We start from the raw sequence: 16099 nt of genomic DNA, 5'->3' as shown, positions 1-16099 counted from the left end.
GCAAAGTTGTTTGAACTGCAAGGTCAGCAGTTCAAGCTCACCAGCTGCTCCTTGAAAACCCTATACAGGGTAGCTATGGGTCGGAATCAACTCAATGGCACTTAACAACAACAACATATAACTGTAGTTGGCAGATAATGATTAAAAATCTTACCTATTGTTATTATTTGGAAATCACTCTGTTAACTGTTTGTATCACAGAGATGACAGAGCCCAAAGATTTTACCCACAGCTACTTTTGTTTGGTGGTGCTGTAGGATAATGCACTGGACCACAAGATTGGTTTGAACTACAAAGGTCTATGGTTCAAACTCACCAGCCACTCCTTGGAAACCCTAGACAGGGTCGCTATGAATTGGAACCAACTTGACAGCATTTAACAACAACTTTTGTTTGTTATGGAGCTTTAGAACAATCAGAAAACTTGAGATGATATTTATAAGTATGGATATTTCACACAGAGATCAAAATTTCCAGGTTCTCATGAACTTGGAAGGTGTGAACTTATACCAGAATTCTCACTGAGTATCAATTGGCTGGAGTAAAAAGCAGCTGCCCTTTTTAGTCCACACCACACATATAACACATAGGCTTGTATAGTGCTGTGAATTACTTAATAGGGCACTTCTAACTGTACTCTTTGTGACTCTGACCAAATGACTATGGTTGTTGTTAAGTCAGTTCCCATTCATAGCAACCTTGTATAAAGTTTCTGAGTGTGGCTGTTGGGTTTGAACTGCTGACCCAGTTGTTAAGTGCCATGGAGTGGGTTCCAAAGGACTATGCAAGTGTGAGGTGCTTGTTGTCCACCAAGAGCACTGAATAAAAAGCCAAATCCTCTGTCAATTCTAACTTGTAGCTACCCTACAGGACAGAGTAAACTGCCCCACAGGATTTCTGAGGCCGTAAATCTTAATGGAAGCAGACTGCCTCATCTTTTTCCCTTAGAGAAGCTGTTGGGTTTCAGCTGCTGATCTTTCAGTTAGCAGTTCAATGCTTAGCCCACTGTGCCATCAGTGTGCATTGATCAGGTAAATAAGATGCACAGTATACTTCTGTTGGTGGTATCATTAGAATAAAGTATGTGGAACCTTAATGTGGGGATTGATCAGTTTTTCCCTCCTGCTAGGCTTAAAATGAGGGACATCTCACTACCTAACATCAGAAAGAATAACCAGGGAACTGCCACCAAGATGGTGAGCTAGGCAGATGCACTACACCCACCCACCGTGCTACAAAAGACCAAATGAAACAGACTCAGATGAAAATCCTGGAACCCTGAACTTCAGAGGAAAGGTTAGAGAGATGGACTGTGAGTGCTTGCTGGGAGAAGTTGAGCAGGGACAGCAAGAGAGAGAGCGAGATTAACTGGTGAATAGCTAGCCAGACACAGCATGATTGTCTTGAACTTTTGTGAACAGCTTTGGTGACAGAAGGTGACGTGGCAGAGCAGATTCACACAGGTGACTGGAAAGGTGTGATTCCATATTTTTCTCCAAATTCCCCTGGTAACCAGAGGTATGGTCAGCTTACCCTCTTATCCAGACCCTGCTCTCTGGGAGTTTGGAGCTTCGTGGAGTTTGGCATGAACCATGCCAGTGTGAAACGTAGACTGGCTGTGCCACTTTGGTGCTTGGATGCAGATGGGCTTGGCTCCAGACCCACAGAACATGCAGAGCCACCAGACCAGCATTAGTCTAGCAGAAACCCTCATAACTCTGCCCCAAGATACACCGTGGTTCTAACAGACACTGAAATCAGTTCTATCAAGGGCCTCCACAAATGGCTTCCAGATTGAGTGTCCTGAACATAGACAACATCTAGGCCTATGGGTCGTCCATCAAGGGCTAGGAACTCCACTGTCACTTCTTTCCCGTACCCACCCTGTGAGCTCCTTGGTTGGCAGAGTTTTCTCCTCTCCAGATCCAATAGCTGCACTGGTGTCTTTGTTTTTGTTTTCCTTTCATTGTTTTTGTCTGTATATTTTTTCTTATCATTCTTGTCTTTGCATTAACTTGAATTTTATCCTTTTTATCTCTGCCTGTTTTTTCCTTCTTTTCTTCTGCTTCTCATTTAACCCCATTTTTTTTTCCTTTTGATACTTCTTTTCTACTCTCTACTCTCTTTCTCTTTTCATCTCTCCTCTCCTTGGTTTTTCTAAGAATTTTTAAAAATTTCTTCCTTTTAATTTCTCTCTTATAGTTCCATTTTCCTGTCCCTCTTTTCTCTTCTTAGCTATTATATTATTATTTTTTTCTCATTGCTGCCTGTTTTTATTTATTTTTCATCCTTTACTATTTTCTCTTTTCATCATTGGTTGCTTGTTTGTTTATTCTGTTTTGGTTTCTTTTGTGTGTGTGTGTAAACGAGGATTTTCTCCTCTTTCCCACCTGTAAAAAGACAACATCTGTGCCCATAAAACCTATCCATAACAATATCATCTGCAGCTCCACCCACTGAGCAAGAGCCAATACCAACTCCTATATCACCTGATCAATGATAGACAGCAGCCAACACCATCCAAACTCACGCTAAACTGAGGTGCATGAACAGTAAAGGGAGAACAGTGCACATGCTTTCATTCTCTAACTACAGCCACAGTAGACAATTGGTGAGAGCTTAAAATCACATGAACAAACAATCATTAATTAAATATAAATGTGATAACACCACAAAGTCCTGGAAAAATAGAAAAGTTTAGATCACACAAAGAAACAAGAGAATGATTCAAACAAATGACCAAGATGCAGAGTCAGAAAATGTTTCTGAGGAAGAAAATGTTTCTAATGGAACTAACCAAAAAATAATTCATGAAAATGATATTTAGGTATCTTCAAAGAGTTTACAGAAACACCAAGGAAAGTAACAAAACTCAGGAAAAAAATTCGAAGAATTCAGGAAAGTACTACAAGAACAAACAGACAAAATAAATGCAAATTTTGAAAGAATACAAACCTGCAATTAGAAATACAGAGATTAATACTGAGATTTCAGAAGAATTGGACAATATATTGAAAGTAGATTTGAAGCAATGGAATCCCAAATTAGTGGGCTTGAAGATAAATTCTCAAAACTAGTCTGTTAGAAGAACAATTAAAAAGAAAGAATGAAAAAATCGAGAGAAAGCCTAAGAGACACCATAAAGAGGAGTAATTTATGGGTAATTGGAATTCCACAACAGGAAAAGACAATAAAAAATACCGAGAACATTGTGGGAGAATTTCTGGAAGAAAAATTTCCTAGCATCATGAAAGACAAGAAGATAAACGTACAAGAAGCTGAATGAACTCCTAACAGGGTAGATGCCCAAAGAAAATCACCAAGACATATCATAAGCAAAATTTCCCAAAACAAAGACAAGGAACGAATCTTGAGAACAGATTGGGAAAAATGAAAAGTCACCTACAAAGGAGAACCAATAAAACTAAGTTCTGATTTCTCAGCAAAAACTATGCAGGCAAGAAGGCAGTGGGATGACACGTATTAAACTCTGACAGAAAAAAATTGCCAATCAAGAATGATATACATAGCAAAGCTGTTCCTCAAAAATGATGACAAAATTAGGACATTTCCAGATTAACAGAAATTAAAGGAATTTGTAATAACTAGGAGTCCTGGTGTGGCGCTGTGAGTTAATGCACCAGACTGCAAAGCCATTTGAACTGCAAGGTTGGCAGTTCAAGCTCACCAGCTGCTCCTTGGAAACCCTATACAGGGTCGCTATGGGTCAGAATCGACTTGACGGCATTTAACAACAACAGACTAACTTTACAAAAAATACTAAAGGGTGTTCTTTGGACTGAGAACCAACAACAGTAGACACCAACCTGAGATTAACATATATGACAACACCACCCAGAACTCAATCCTGATATGGTGGTTATGTGCCATCGAGTCAGTTCTGACCCATAGCGACCCTGCACAGAGTTTCCGTGGCTGTCAACCTTTACGGGGGCAGAACGCCTCATCTTTCTCGCGTAACAGCCTGTAGTTTCAAATTGCTGACCTTGTGGTTCATAGCCCGATTCGTAACCACTACGCTACCAGAGCTCCTTAATCCTGATATAGACGAAAAGTAATACAAACCTACAAGACTGAAAATCAGTTATCAGACACATCTATTTATAATGAAGTCAACTACAAAGCAAAAAGAGGGAATACTATAGATGCAGAACTCAAAATTATGAGGAAGTCAAGTAGATTTCAAGATAAAACAGACTGCTTTAAACTAGGGAAAAATTCAATAAATTATAGGGTAACCTAAAGGAAAATTAATACACCTTTACATCAAAATAAAAAATATGAAAATCAGAAAGATTTCGTAAACATCAACACAACAGAAACAAAAATGAAAAGAAACCCCACAAACAAAATGAACTCTGTGCAGGAAATTATTTAGAACAAAGAAACCAGCAGCATCACAAAAAACCACACAAGACAATGACAACAACCAATTCATATCTATCAATAATTATACTGAATGTAAATGAATTAAACGCACCAGTCAAGAGACAGAGAGTAGCAGAATTGATAAGGACACAGGATCTTTCAATATGTTATCTACTAATGTATGAAGGAGCTCTGGTAACATAGTTTCAAATTGGGCTGTGAATCACAAGGTTGGCAGTTTGAAACTATCAGTTGTTGCGCAGGAGAAAGATGAGGCATTCTGCTCCTGTAAAGATTTACAGCCTATGAGTCGGCACCGACTCCACGGCACACAGCTCTCACCAATGTATTGTTGTTGTTGTTGTTAAGTGCCATCGAGTCGGTTCCGACCCATAGCGACCCTGTACAGGGTTTCCGAGGGTATAAATCTTTACGGGAGTAGAAAGCCTCATCTTTCTCCCGCGGAGTGGCTGGTAGTTTCAAATCGCTGACCTTAAGGTTCGCAGCCCGAGTCGTAACCACTACGCTACCAGAGCTCACCAATGTATTAGGCTACTCAAAATTCCAACTAAATAGGGAAGGATTCTCCATATCAAGGATGAAGCATATCTGCTCCATACACTGGCCTGATAGGGATGGGCGATTTAGACTTTGGTTACCAAAATTGGCATGAATAGGGTCCTGGTGTGATGCTGCGGGTTAATGCACTTGACTGCAAAGCTGGTTTAAACTGCAAGGTCGGCGGTTCAAGCTCACCAGCCGCTCCTTGAAAACCCCATACAGGGTCGCTACGGGTTGGAACCAACTCAATGGCACTTAACAACAACAACAACAATATAAAGGCACGAAGTGGCTGACTTACAAGCTTTCGTGAGGGTTCTTAGTGTCAGAATGTAGGTAAGGCAGAAACCTAACTGGATAATTTCCCTCCTGTCCAGATGAGGAGGATAAGACTTTATGACACAATTGTGAATATTCAGCTCTAATGGCCATCATCACAACTGTAAATGAAGAAGAGGTGCAACTAAAAGGGGGAGCAATTAATCTATCATCTCAGGAGCAGGGGACCCTAGGACCATCAAGAGGGAAGAACATGAGAGGAGCCAGGGATCCTGACCAGACAAGTGGAGACAAAATGGTGATCTGTCCTGTAAGCCTTCACTCACTCAATAAATACACAATAAGAGTTTTTTTTTTTAAAGAATGCCTAAACTAACTTTGGTACATACACACAGTAGAATACTATGCAGCACTGAAGAATAACAGTGAATCTGTAAAAAACCTCACAGCACTTATGAACATGGAAGACGTTACAGTAAGTGAAATTAGTAAATCACAGAGGGACAAATTATGAAACCAATGCTGTCAAAAGTTAACAAAAGGCTTTCTTGATAAAAGAAATATTCTATGATGGTTACTAGGGGGTGGGGTGGGGGAAGGAAAATTATTCACCGGCTAGAGGGTTGTCTGGTAGCATAGTGGTTACGAATCGGGCTGCGAGCCGCAAGGTTAGCAGTTCGAAACTACCAGCTGTTCCGCGGGAGAAAGATGAGGCTTTCTGCTCCCGTAAAGATTATACAGCCTCGGAAAACCTGTACAGGGTCGCTATGAGTCGGAACCGACTCCACCGCACATAACAACAACAACAACAGAGGGTTGTTGTTGTTGTTAAGTGCCATCGAGTCGGTTCCGACCCATAGTGACCCTGTATAGGATTTCCAAGGAGCAGCTGGTGAGCTAGAGTGCAGAAACATGTCAACATGAGCGACAGGGCAGGTAATATATAATCAGAGGGAAGTTGGCAGAGGAAAAATGAAGGTAGTTGGAGACACAGGGAGGAATGCAAGAGTTGAAATGTGTAGAGCTAAATACTATAAATTGATGGTACATGCAGTGGGTTGCAATCATTGCAATGAAGCAAAGTATATGATTTGTTGAATGTAAAACTGATGATCTGTTCTATAAGCCTTCACTTGATTCAAACTAAAAAAGTTTAAAAAAATGAAAGAAGAACCAGGAGGGGAGCATGTTGTTTGGATTGCTGTTCTGAGCCTCCTCCTTTCAGGAGACAGAGAGCTGTGATACAGGAGATGACAAGCCACAGACTATGAGCAGCATAGTCAGAGGCAACAGAACTAGGAGATCTGCAGGAGACTGTACAGTGGGCTTCCTGGCCAACAGGGTGAAGAAAGTTGAGTGCCTTTGGCTTGCTGGCTGAATGGAGTGTCTTTGAGCATTTATGGGTAGAGTTAAAAGAATTTTGTAGCACTTGCTTAAGCACATTGGGGGCCAAACTGAGGGACCAAGTTAGGAAGATAATTTTCTCAAGAATTTCTTTAGCTGGAGAGGTACATACATACAGGGCTGGCTGACAGGCGGCTGGCCTAATTAAAGAACTGTATCTTGAGTGTTTCTGATCCTGAAATGTAACCTATTATCGCCCTAGTGGAGTTTTGGTGTGGTGCTGTAGGATAAGCACTCTACTGAAATGTCAGTTTGAACCACAAGGTCGGTGGCTCAAACCCTCCAGCCACTCCTTGGAAACAGAGTCACTATGGGTTAGACCCAACTTCTTGTTGTTGTTATTGTTATGTGCCGTGGAGTCGGTTCCGACTCATAGTGACCCTGTACAGGGTTTCCGAGGCTGTAAATCTTTATGGGAGCAGAAAGCCTCATCTTTCTCCCGCAGAACAGCTGTTAGTTTTGAACTGCTGACCTTAAGGTTCACAGCCTGATTCATAACCACTATGCAACCAGAGCTCCTTTACTACTTGGCACTTAACAACAACAAATCCTCTAGTAAACTCCTTAACTGTGTGGCAATTGCAACAAATTGTTGAACCCAGCAGAGTAGAGTGCCATAGGAGGGATGGGTGGTGTCAGAATTGATGAAAAGTTAGGAGGTTAGCGGCAGGTCTGCTTTATAAGAATCAGTTTTGGGCTGTAGATGATGATTCTCTCTCTGCTGCTGGAGTAGAGGAGGTTAGACACTGCCTCCAGGTCATTTTTGCAGCACTCTTTCAGCTTCCAGCTTTTAGCTTTACTACTTTACTATGCTTAGCTTGTCTACTGCATGCCTTTGAAATTGCATCCCAAACTAAGACAATCCCTATTCTCAAAGAGTTCACCATTCAATAAATGAGGTGCATTCTCATAAACAAATCACAATAAAGTCTGATATAAATAGTATCAAGTTGCAAAGTACAAGGTATAGCATTAGCCTGAAGGAGCATAAATGTGTACTAAATGACAGAGTAACTGGTGGTAATTTGCGCTTTTTAGAAGGTGGCTTTGAAAAATGCATAGACGTTTACCAGCATGAAAAGAAGGGGAGGGACAATAGGATGCGAAAAGGCCCTGAGATAGGAAACAGTTTTTGTGTTTGGCAACTATAACACTATGTTTTAGAGAACATAGTGGGAGGAGAAGTAAGCTGACACTAGATAATGAAAGTCCCTTGGAGCTCTGGTGCGGTGCTGCAGGATTATGTGCTGGACTGCAAAGTCGGTTTGAACCGCAACATCGGCAGTTCAAACTCACCAGCTGCTTCTCGGAAACCCTATACAGGGTTTCTGTGAGTTGGAACCGACTTGACTGCACTTTAACAACAACAACAACAATTTAGATTTTACTTTTTAGGATATGGAGAATTTGTGAAAAGTTTTCTAACATTAATGCAATTGTTTCAAGTGTACCCTTCCTTACCTTCCTTCCTTAAATGTCTTTGGATCTCTTATTTGAGAACAAAATGCCATATAATCCACAGTATTCTATGAAATCTCTTTCAAAAGCAAATTACCATTTCAAGGAGAATCCCTATCTTTGTAATGGGTAAAGTATAGCTTTTAGATTTGTCTGCTAATGAAATTCTTTTTTTAAATAAAAATTTCTTAACATAGGAACTTGGTTAGAATCTGCTTAATTAAAAAAAACTTTTAAATTGTGAATTAGATGAAGGTTTACAGAGTAAATCAGTTTTACATTCAATAATTCATAACATTTTGCTTTATGTCATTGATTAAAAATGGAATTTTCTCACCTTTCCCAAGTCTATTAAACTGAGAATTAAATTCCGTATGTTAAGAGGGGTTATAATGATATCTGACACGGAGAGAAAGGACTCCGCTATGGTGGTGGTGGTAGTGTGCTGTGGAGTTGGTTCTGACTAACAGTGACCCTGCCTGGGGTTTCCAAGGCTGTACATCTTTATGGGAGCAGAAAGCTTCCTCTGTCTTTCGCAGAACAGCTGGTAGTTTCGAACTGCTGATTTTGCGGTTAGCAGCCCGACTCATAACCACTACGCTACCAGAGCTCCTTATAGTGACCCTATCTTGTTGTTAAGTGCTGTCTAGTCGATCCGACCCATAGCGACCCTATATAGGGTTCCCAAGGAGCAGCTGGTGAGCTTGAACCACCGACCTTGCAGTTCAAATGACTTTGCAGTCTGACGCATTAGCCCACAGCGCCACACTAGGACTCTTATAGAACAGAGTAATACAGTTTCCAAGACTGTAAATTTTTACTGTAGCAGACAACCTAATCTTTCTCCCCAGGCTGGTGAGTTTAAATGTCCACTTTGCGGTTAGCAGCCCAATGCCTAACCCACAGCACCAACAGGGCTTCTTAGAATTACCATCTGACCTAGCAGTCTCTTTCCTATGTTTATACATCCCAAAGACTTGAAAGCAAGGACTTAAACAAATACTTGTACAATACTCACTGAACTCATTATACCCAAAAGGTGAAAACAGCCCAAAAGTTCACCAACAGATGAATATGTACAATGAAATAGTAAAGAGAAATGAAGTTCGGATACATCTGTGACAAATCTTGAAACCATACTGAGTGAAATAAACCAGACACAAATGGACAAGATTGTATGGCTCCAGTTACATGCAATATTTAGAACAGGCAAATGCAGAGACAAAAGTTTATGAATGGTGAGAGGGGAAATGGAGAATTGTTGCTTAGAGGACACTGAGTTTCTGTTAAAAGACATGAAAAAGATTGGAAAGACAGTACTGATGACTGTACAACTTTATGAAGGTGATTAATGTTACTGAACTCTACACGTAAAAATGACTGAAATGACAAATGCTTTGTTATATGATGTTTTGTCTATTACCGTAAAGTGAAATATTTTATTGAAAATGACAATATAAAACTCCTTCCCTTTCTAGATTATTGATTTCAAAAGCTTCAGTAGCAATTCAATTTTGTACAGCATGAAAGTGTAAGTTATTGTCTGAAATTCTAATTCAATATTATAGTTTTTAGTGGCACTTTGATAGAAGACAGTTCACCGATTTCCCAAGCTTTTTTCAGGCAAAAGACTTTTCCACATCAGACCACAACATCTTGGATATCCAGGGAGCTCAGACAATCACTAGGCGGGAAAAGAATAAATACAGACCAAATTCGCACAATCTGTTTCTGTTTAGTTTATAAACTGAGATCCAGTGTGTCAGCTTTCGTGCCTTGTGGGACTTGAAGTTCAGAAGGAAGAGGTGCTGAGTGCTGTTGAGGTAGGGAAGCCGTCAGCCCCTGTATGTTTGAGCAGTAAGGACTACAACTCCCTACTAACATCGCGAAGCCGCGCTGTGTTGACGGACAACCAACCATGCCTAAGCAGAGCAAGCCCCACCCCTGAGCTTGGAGGACAGCCTCTACCAATGGCAGAGCTCCCAGCGCAGAGCCTGCGGGTTAGGTTGTGAGGCCAAGCTGGGGGCGGGGAGGAGCCCGGGGGTTCAGAACAAGCTCGGCAGCTGGGTGGGTCCGGGCGTTCGGCGCGCCCTTCATTGAAGCGGCGGTGGCCGGGCTGGGCGCCGGGAGTGGGAAGCGACGGCGCGGCTGGAAAATGCCGGTGCATTCCCGAGGGGATAAGAAGGAGACGAATCATCATGATGAGATGGAGGTGGACTACGCTGAAAATGAAGGGAGCAGCTCCGAGGACGAGGACACGGAGAGCTCTTCGGTTTCCGAGGATGGCGATAGCTCAGGTGTGCGACCCAGCGGGGCTGGGACCCTGAGTCCCCGCTCCGGGCGCGCGACAGGCCGCTCTCCGCACGCGGGGCAGCTGAATCCTGCTGGGAGAGCAGGGCGGGGAGAGAAGGAAGGGGCGGAGATTGGCTCCCGGCCCTCGGCTGCACCCGGACCGGTGTCGCGGGTAGCTCCCTGGCCCCAGGCGTGTCCCCCTGGCAGGGCGGAGCGCGGGCCTGGACTAGCCCAGTCCCGGGACGCGTCTCTGTGCTGCTGACGCTGGGACCCGCCCTGGGGACCTCCGGGCCCTGTCCTGGGCTGTGGGAGAGGCGGGGCACACTCCGCAGCTTGTCTGCTCGACCCAGGAAATGCCTTCTCTTCGCAGACCTCCGACCTCTTTCCTTTTTCACCTTTGCAAAGCTTACTTCTCAACGTGGGTGGGTTGTTGGGGTCGAGAGTAGATTTGTACTGGCCCTTAGCTGGTTTAGAATTTATTAATCTCAGCTTCCGAGTCAGCCAATCAACATTTGACATTAGTTCTCTTCCTGAGGCTAACTTGGGAGCTGTCCAGTTTACAGCATCTCCCTGAACTTTTCAGAGGGAGGGACTAATTTTGTCGTGAATTTTGGATGATCAGGAGATTCTCCTTAAATTTATGAATTGGCAGATTTTTTTTGCAGCTTTCAGCTTCTCCAAATATAACCTTTCCACCCCCGTTTCTAATTTTTTTTTTGCTGGTGGGTAGGGCGGGTGGGAGGGGATAAATACTATCGATCAATTTTGCAAACTTTCAGGAATGGTTATTCAGAAAGGAAATGGGATTTGTGATTACCTAAATTCTTTCCCTTCTTGCCATATAATGGGGGTTGGGCTCATTTCTTTGTTTTGGCCTGATTTTGGTCATGTAAGGCAGGGTTACTAACATCACCCTTATATGCCCCCTTTTCAGGTTTCCCTTTCAAAGCAAATCTCTGTGGAATAATGTAATTTTAATCAATAAAGCAATCGTCCAAGAATAAATATTTGTGAATATTTATGAGTGACTTCTTTGTGTAGCACTGGGCACTACCCAGTGTGAGGTATATAAATAGTTGTTTTCTGGTCTTGAATACAATGAAAAAGCTGTCATATGTCACCACTTGAGTAAATTATTAAATGAATGCTTAACTATAAATGATTCTATGGAAATTCAGAGATAGGAAATCTTCAGAATAGGACAGTCAGCACAAACACCTTGAAGAAGATGGGATTACTTTTATCTTGAAGATGTGTAGGATTTGACTTGTGGTGGTCATGGTGTTGCTGAAGAGGGAAGGGTATAAGGAAAAGTGCAAAGGCTAAAGTTTAAGGTTTATTTACGAGTGAGGAAACCAGTTTGGTTGGGAGAAAGATTTGAGCTTTGAAGTGAAAAGAAAGGTATGTTATTAGGTTCTGACTCATAGTGACCCTATGCACAACAGAATGAAACACTGCCTGATGCTGTGCCGTCCTGACAATCATTGTTAAGCTTGAGCCCATTGCTGCTGCCACTGTGCCAATCCATCTTGTTGGGGGTCTTCCTCTTTTTTCCTGATCCTCCACTTTACCAAGCATGATGTCCTTCTCTAGTGACTGCTTCCTCCTGATAATGGTCTGAACTATGAGAGACAAAGTCTTGCCATCCTTGCTTCTAAGGAGCATTCTCGCTGTGCTTCTAACACAGATTTGTTTGTTCTAGCAGTTTATGGTTCTTTTCATATTCTTCAACAACACTGTAACTCAAATTCATCAAATTTTTCAAACATCTTCCATATTTGTTGTCCAATTTTCACATGCATATGAGGCTATTGAAAATATGCCTGCCACTTTGTTGTTCTGTGGTGGCTTGTGTGTTGCTGAAAGCTATGCCATTGGTATTTTAAATACCAGCAGGGGCACCTATGGTGGGCAGGTTTCAGCTAAACTTCTAGGAGAAGCGGACTATTTCTGAATGCTTAGCCACTGAGAACCTTATGAAAAAGAAAGGTGTAGGTATGTAAAATTCCAAAGAAAGCATAAAACAGAGTCAATGAATACAAGTTTAGTAGTGTGGGTAAAAGAGAAACTGATGTAGAATAGAAAAGTAAAAGATTTGCTATAAAGATGGGAGCTAAGGTGTGGTGCTGTAGGTTAATGTGCCGGACTGCAAAGCCGTTTGAACTGCAAGATCAGCAGTTCAAGCTCACCAGCTGCTCCTTGGAAACCCTATACAGGGTCGATATGGGTTGGAACCCACTCGATGGCACTTAACAACAACAACAACATAGAAAAAAAAGATCACATGTTTTTCCTTAAATCTTGAGGAAATCTAGAGTCTAAGTGAGTACATTTCGTAGACCTGTAACACATTTTATCTTTAAGTATGTTTTATTTTTTTGATGGCTGTTAAGACTTCACAAAATTATGTTTAAGATTCTACCCCCTACAGTTTTTGTGATTTTTGACTGCTTTTTTTTTTTTTAATGTTTTATTGTGAATTATGTAAGAGTTTACATGGGAACATTAGCTTTACATTCATCCTACCTTATATCATTTCATTGCCATGGTTACAATTCCCTCCATGCATCATCAACCAACCAAAGGATTTGACTGCTTTTTTAAATCACATTTCAGAACATAATGGACAACTTATTTTGTGACTACCATGGTAATTTTACCTAAAATAAAAAAAAAAAAATTTAAGTGTAAAGAAATTATTTGAATATTGTTTATGTTGTTTGTGAAGCATCTTTATTTTACTATATAACTTGCATGGCAAATGTCCACTGTTTTTTTCTTTTCCAACCTCAATATTGAGCAGATCCTAAGACTACAGAAAAACCCTTATTATCCAGAGAGCTTGAAGAGTGAGTCATTCTGAGGGACCAACTTTTAAATAGCTAAGGAAATAAACCAGAATTACAATTTTAATATGTTTTAGAAAAGTTAAAAAAATGAATCATACACTTCCTCCTGTATGAAAATAACAACACAATTAACTCCCATAGTTTGATCTTTATTTGATGAAGCTCAAGATACCATCTTGTGCTTCAGTTATTTTAATGTGTAGAAATGTGTGAAGTAGAAATAGAAGATGTAGAGCATAGGAGAAACCTGATAGTAAGCAGTTTTCTTCTTTAAAATATTTCCTTGTTTTTCTCATTTGCCTCCTTTTCACTGATTTACAGCAATTTAGGGAGAGAGAAGAATGGAAGAATGAGTTGAAGACCAAGCTATCCTTTGATAAACATAGTGAGATTAGTTTTGTTTTAAATGTAATTGACATGGCAAACCTGCCAGGAGAGCAGCTTAGAAATACGAATTCCAAAAGTGTTTTTGAGCAGTGCTGTGGTAGTATGGGTTAATGCGCTGGACTGCAATGTCAGTTTGAACCACAAGGTTGGCAGTTCAAGCTCACCAGCCTCTCCTCAGAATGCCTATACAGGGTCACTATGAATAAGAACTAAGTGGACAGCACTTAACATTAACAACCTTTAAAAGAGTTCTGGTGTGGCGCTGTAGGTTTAAACTGCAAGGTTGGTGATTTAAACTCATCAATTGCTCCTTAGAAACCCTATACAGAATTGCTATGAATTGGCAGTAACTCAAAGGCACTTAACAACAACCTTTAAAGGATGTAATCATTTTGATGCTTAAGTTCATCTGATTAGTGGAAAAGAAACCAAAAGTGTGCAAATTGTCATCAGAGCTTGCAACTGTTCTTTAAAATGATTTGAAAGTGAATAAAAATAAGTAGGTCTAGTTGTACACACATACAGGGGACTACTACTCAGTCATAAAGAGAAATGTGATTAGTCTTGATACATACTCAAACACTGATGAAGCTTGAAAACAACGCTGAGTGAAATAAGTCAGCTACACAAGAAGAAAGATTGTATGATCTCACTTACGAAATAATAAGCATAGGTAAATGTATAGAAACGAAGCTTAGTAGTTCCAAGGGGAAGTCAGAAGGAGAAAGAGAGCCATGATTTCAGAAGCAGTGAGTATCTGTTTATGGAAATTCAGTAACAAGTATGGGGACACAACATAATTAATATAATTGATATCACTGAACTGTATACCTGAAAGTGCTGAATTGGCAAATGTTATATACTTTGTCATTTTGATTCTCATCTGTTTTAGGAAAATCTATAATGGAAATTGAAATCCTGGTGTGGCACTGTAGGATAAGCACATGACTGCTAAATACAAGATAGGCAGTTCAAACCTACCAACCACTCCTTGGAAACCGTATACAGGGTTGCTATGAGTCGGAAATGACTCAACGACACTTAGCAACATCAGCAACTTAATGGAATTTATTTTGGATAAATATTTGCCTGTTTTATCTTAAAGCTTGATATTGTTGTTAAGTGCTGTTGAGTGGGCCCCAACTCATAGTAACTCTGTATAGGGTTTCTGAGAACTGCTGCTGAGTTTGAACTGCCAACCTTGTGGTTCAAATCGACCTTATGGTTGAGAAAGTTTGATATAGCCCTTGATATATCCAACTTCATGTTGTAGTTTTTTTCTATTACCTGCATTAAAATTCTGATATGTTTGAAACCATAAAATTAATTTTGCCTTTAATATTTGCTTTGTTATTAACAGAAATGGATGATGAAGATTGTGAAAGAAGAAGAATGGAATGTTTAGATGAAATGTCCAATCTTGAAAAACAGTTTACCGATCTCAAAGATCAGTAAGTAGTGACTTCAGAAGGTCATTGTCACGGAATCTCAACTATGTCACGTGTATGCTAACACAAGAGCAGTTACATTCAGTCTAAACTGTTTTCCCTTTTGTGTTCTATGGGACTGATCTGAAAGGGACTTCAATAATTGTTTATGTGTTGAAGATCTCATTAACTACGCTGAAGGTTTTGAAGTAGCCTTTTTTTGGAGAGGGGTGATATAATAAGATTTCTATGTGGGTATTGGTGGTTAAGGAGTTCTGGTAGCATAGTGGTTATGAATCGGGCTGTGAACCTTAAGATCAGTAGTTTGAAACTACCAGCTGTTCTGTGGGAGAAAGATGAGGCTTTCTGCTTCTGTAAAGATTTACAGCCTTGTCTTTTGAATCTTGATTTTCCTTGCATTATATTATAAAATAGACACTGGAAGGGAAGAGAAAGGAGTAGCCAGAAACATCACCATAGAAAGCTTGTAAATCCGCCTTCTGCTTGTAACTGATTGGAATACCTAAAATGGGCTACAATGTGCCCAGTGAAGAAGGCATCCTGCAGAGCTTCTGCATTACATAAGACTATAGGTGGAAGCCTGAACCACATCCAGATCTTCAGAGATGGGAAATTTCCATGTGAAAGGACGAGCAGACCAGCCTGGAGCGGCTAGAAGAACAGAAGATACTTCTTGAAAAAAAGACCTACATGAAAAATACAAAACGATATAAGCAGACTGACTGTTACTACAAGAACAAGCAAGTTGCTTGCCCAGGAGACATCAAGGCAAGTGGTTGGGTCCCCTTGGTGTAAACCCCCTTCCAAGCCTAAGACTCAATGGGAATACACACTCTGATTGGTGACCACGCTCGTCACCGATAAGGGGAAGTGAGGGAAAAACAGCAATGAAGCTGCAAGCTAAACCCTACAATGTTCAATAGACTCCTGTGAACCTGGGTGGAGACCTGGTTGGCCAGCAGTTCGGCAAGACCTGGGGACTCTTGGGCCCAGAGTCAGTGACATAGCCACAGAGGACTAGAGTGGAGAGTG

General features: G+C 40.9%; 1 protein-coding gene across 1 annotated transcript in view; it reads left to right on the top strand.

Moving 5' to 3' along the window:
* Positions 1–10124: 10124 nt before the first annotated feature.
* The window catches only part of BRMS1L (breast cancer metastasis-suppressor 1-like), a 61908-nt gene continuing 55933 nt past the window's right edge, over positions 10125–16099 (top strand). The window contains exons 1-2 of the mRNA XM_006835337.1: positions 10125–10388; positions 14980–15070. Coding sequence (XP_006835400.1) covers positions 10247–10388; positions 14980–15070 — 233 coding nt within the window. The 5' untranslated portion in view covers positions 10125–10246. The remainder of the gene's footprint in view (positions 10389–14979; positions 15071–16099) is intronic.

This window comes from Chrysochloris asiatica, unplaced genomic scaffold (genome assembly GCF_000296735.1).
Source record: "Chrysochloris asiatica unplaced genomic scaffold, ChrAsi1.0 scaffold00017, whole genome shotgun sequence".
Taxonomy (NCBI): domain Eukaryota; kingdom Metazoa; phylum Chordata; class Mammalia; order Afrosoricida; family Chrysochloridae; genus Chrysochloris; species Chrysochloris asiatica.
Note: the sequence above shows the minus strand (reverse complement) of the source record. Positions and strands in the feature narration are given on the sequence as shown.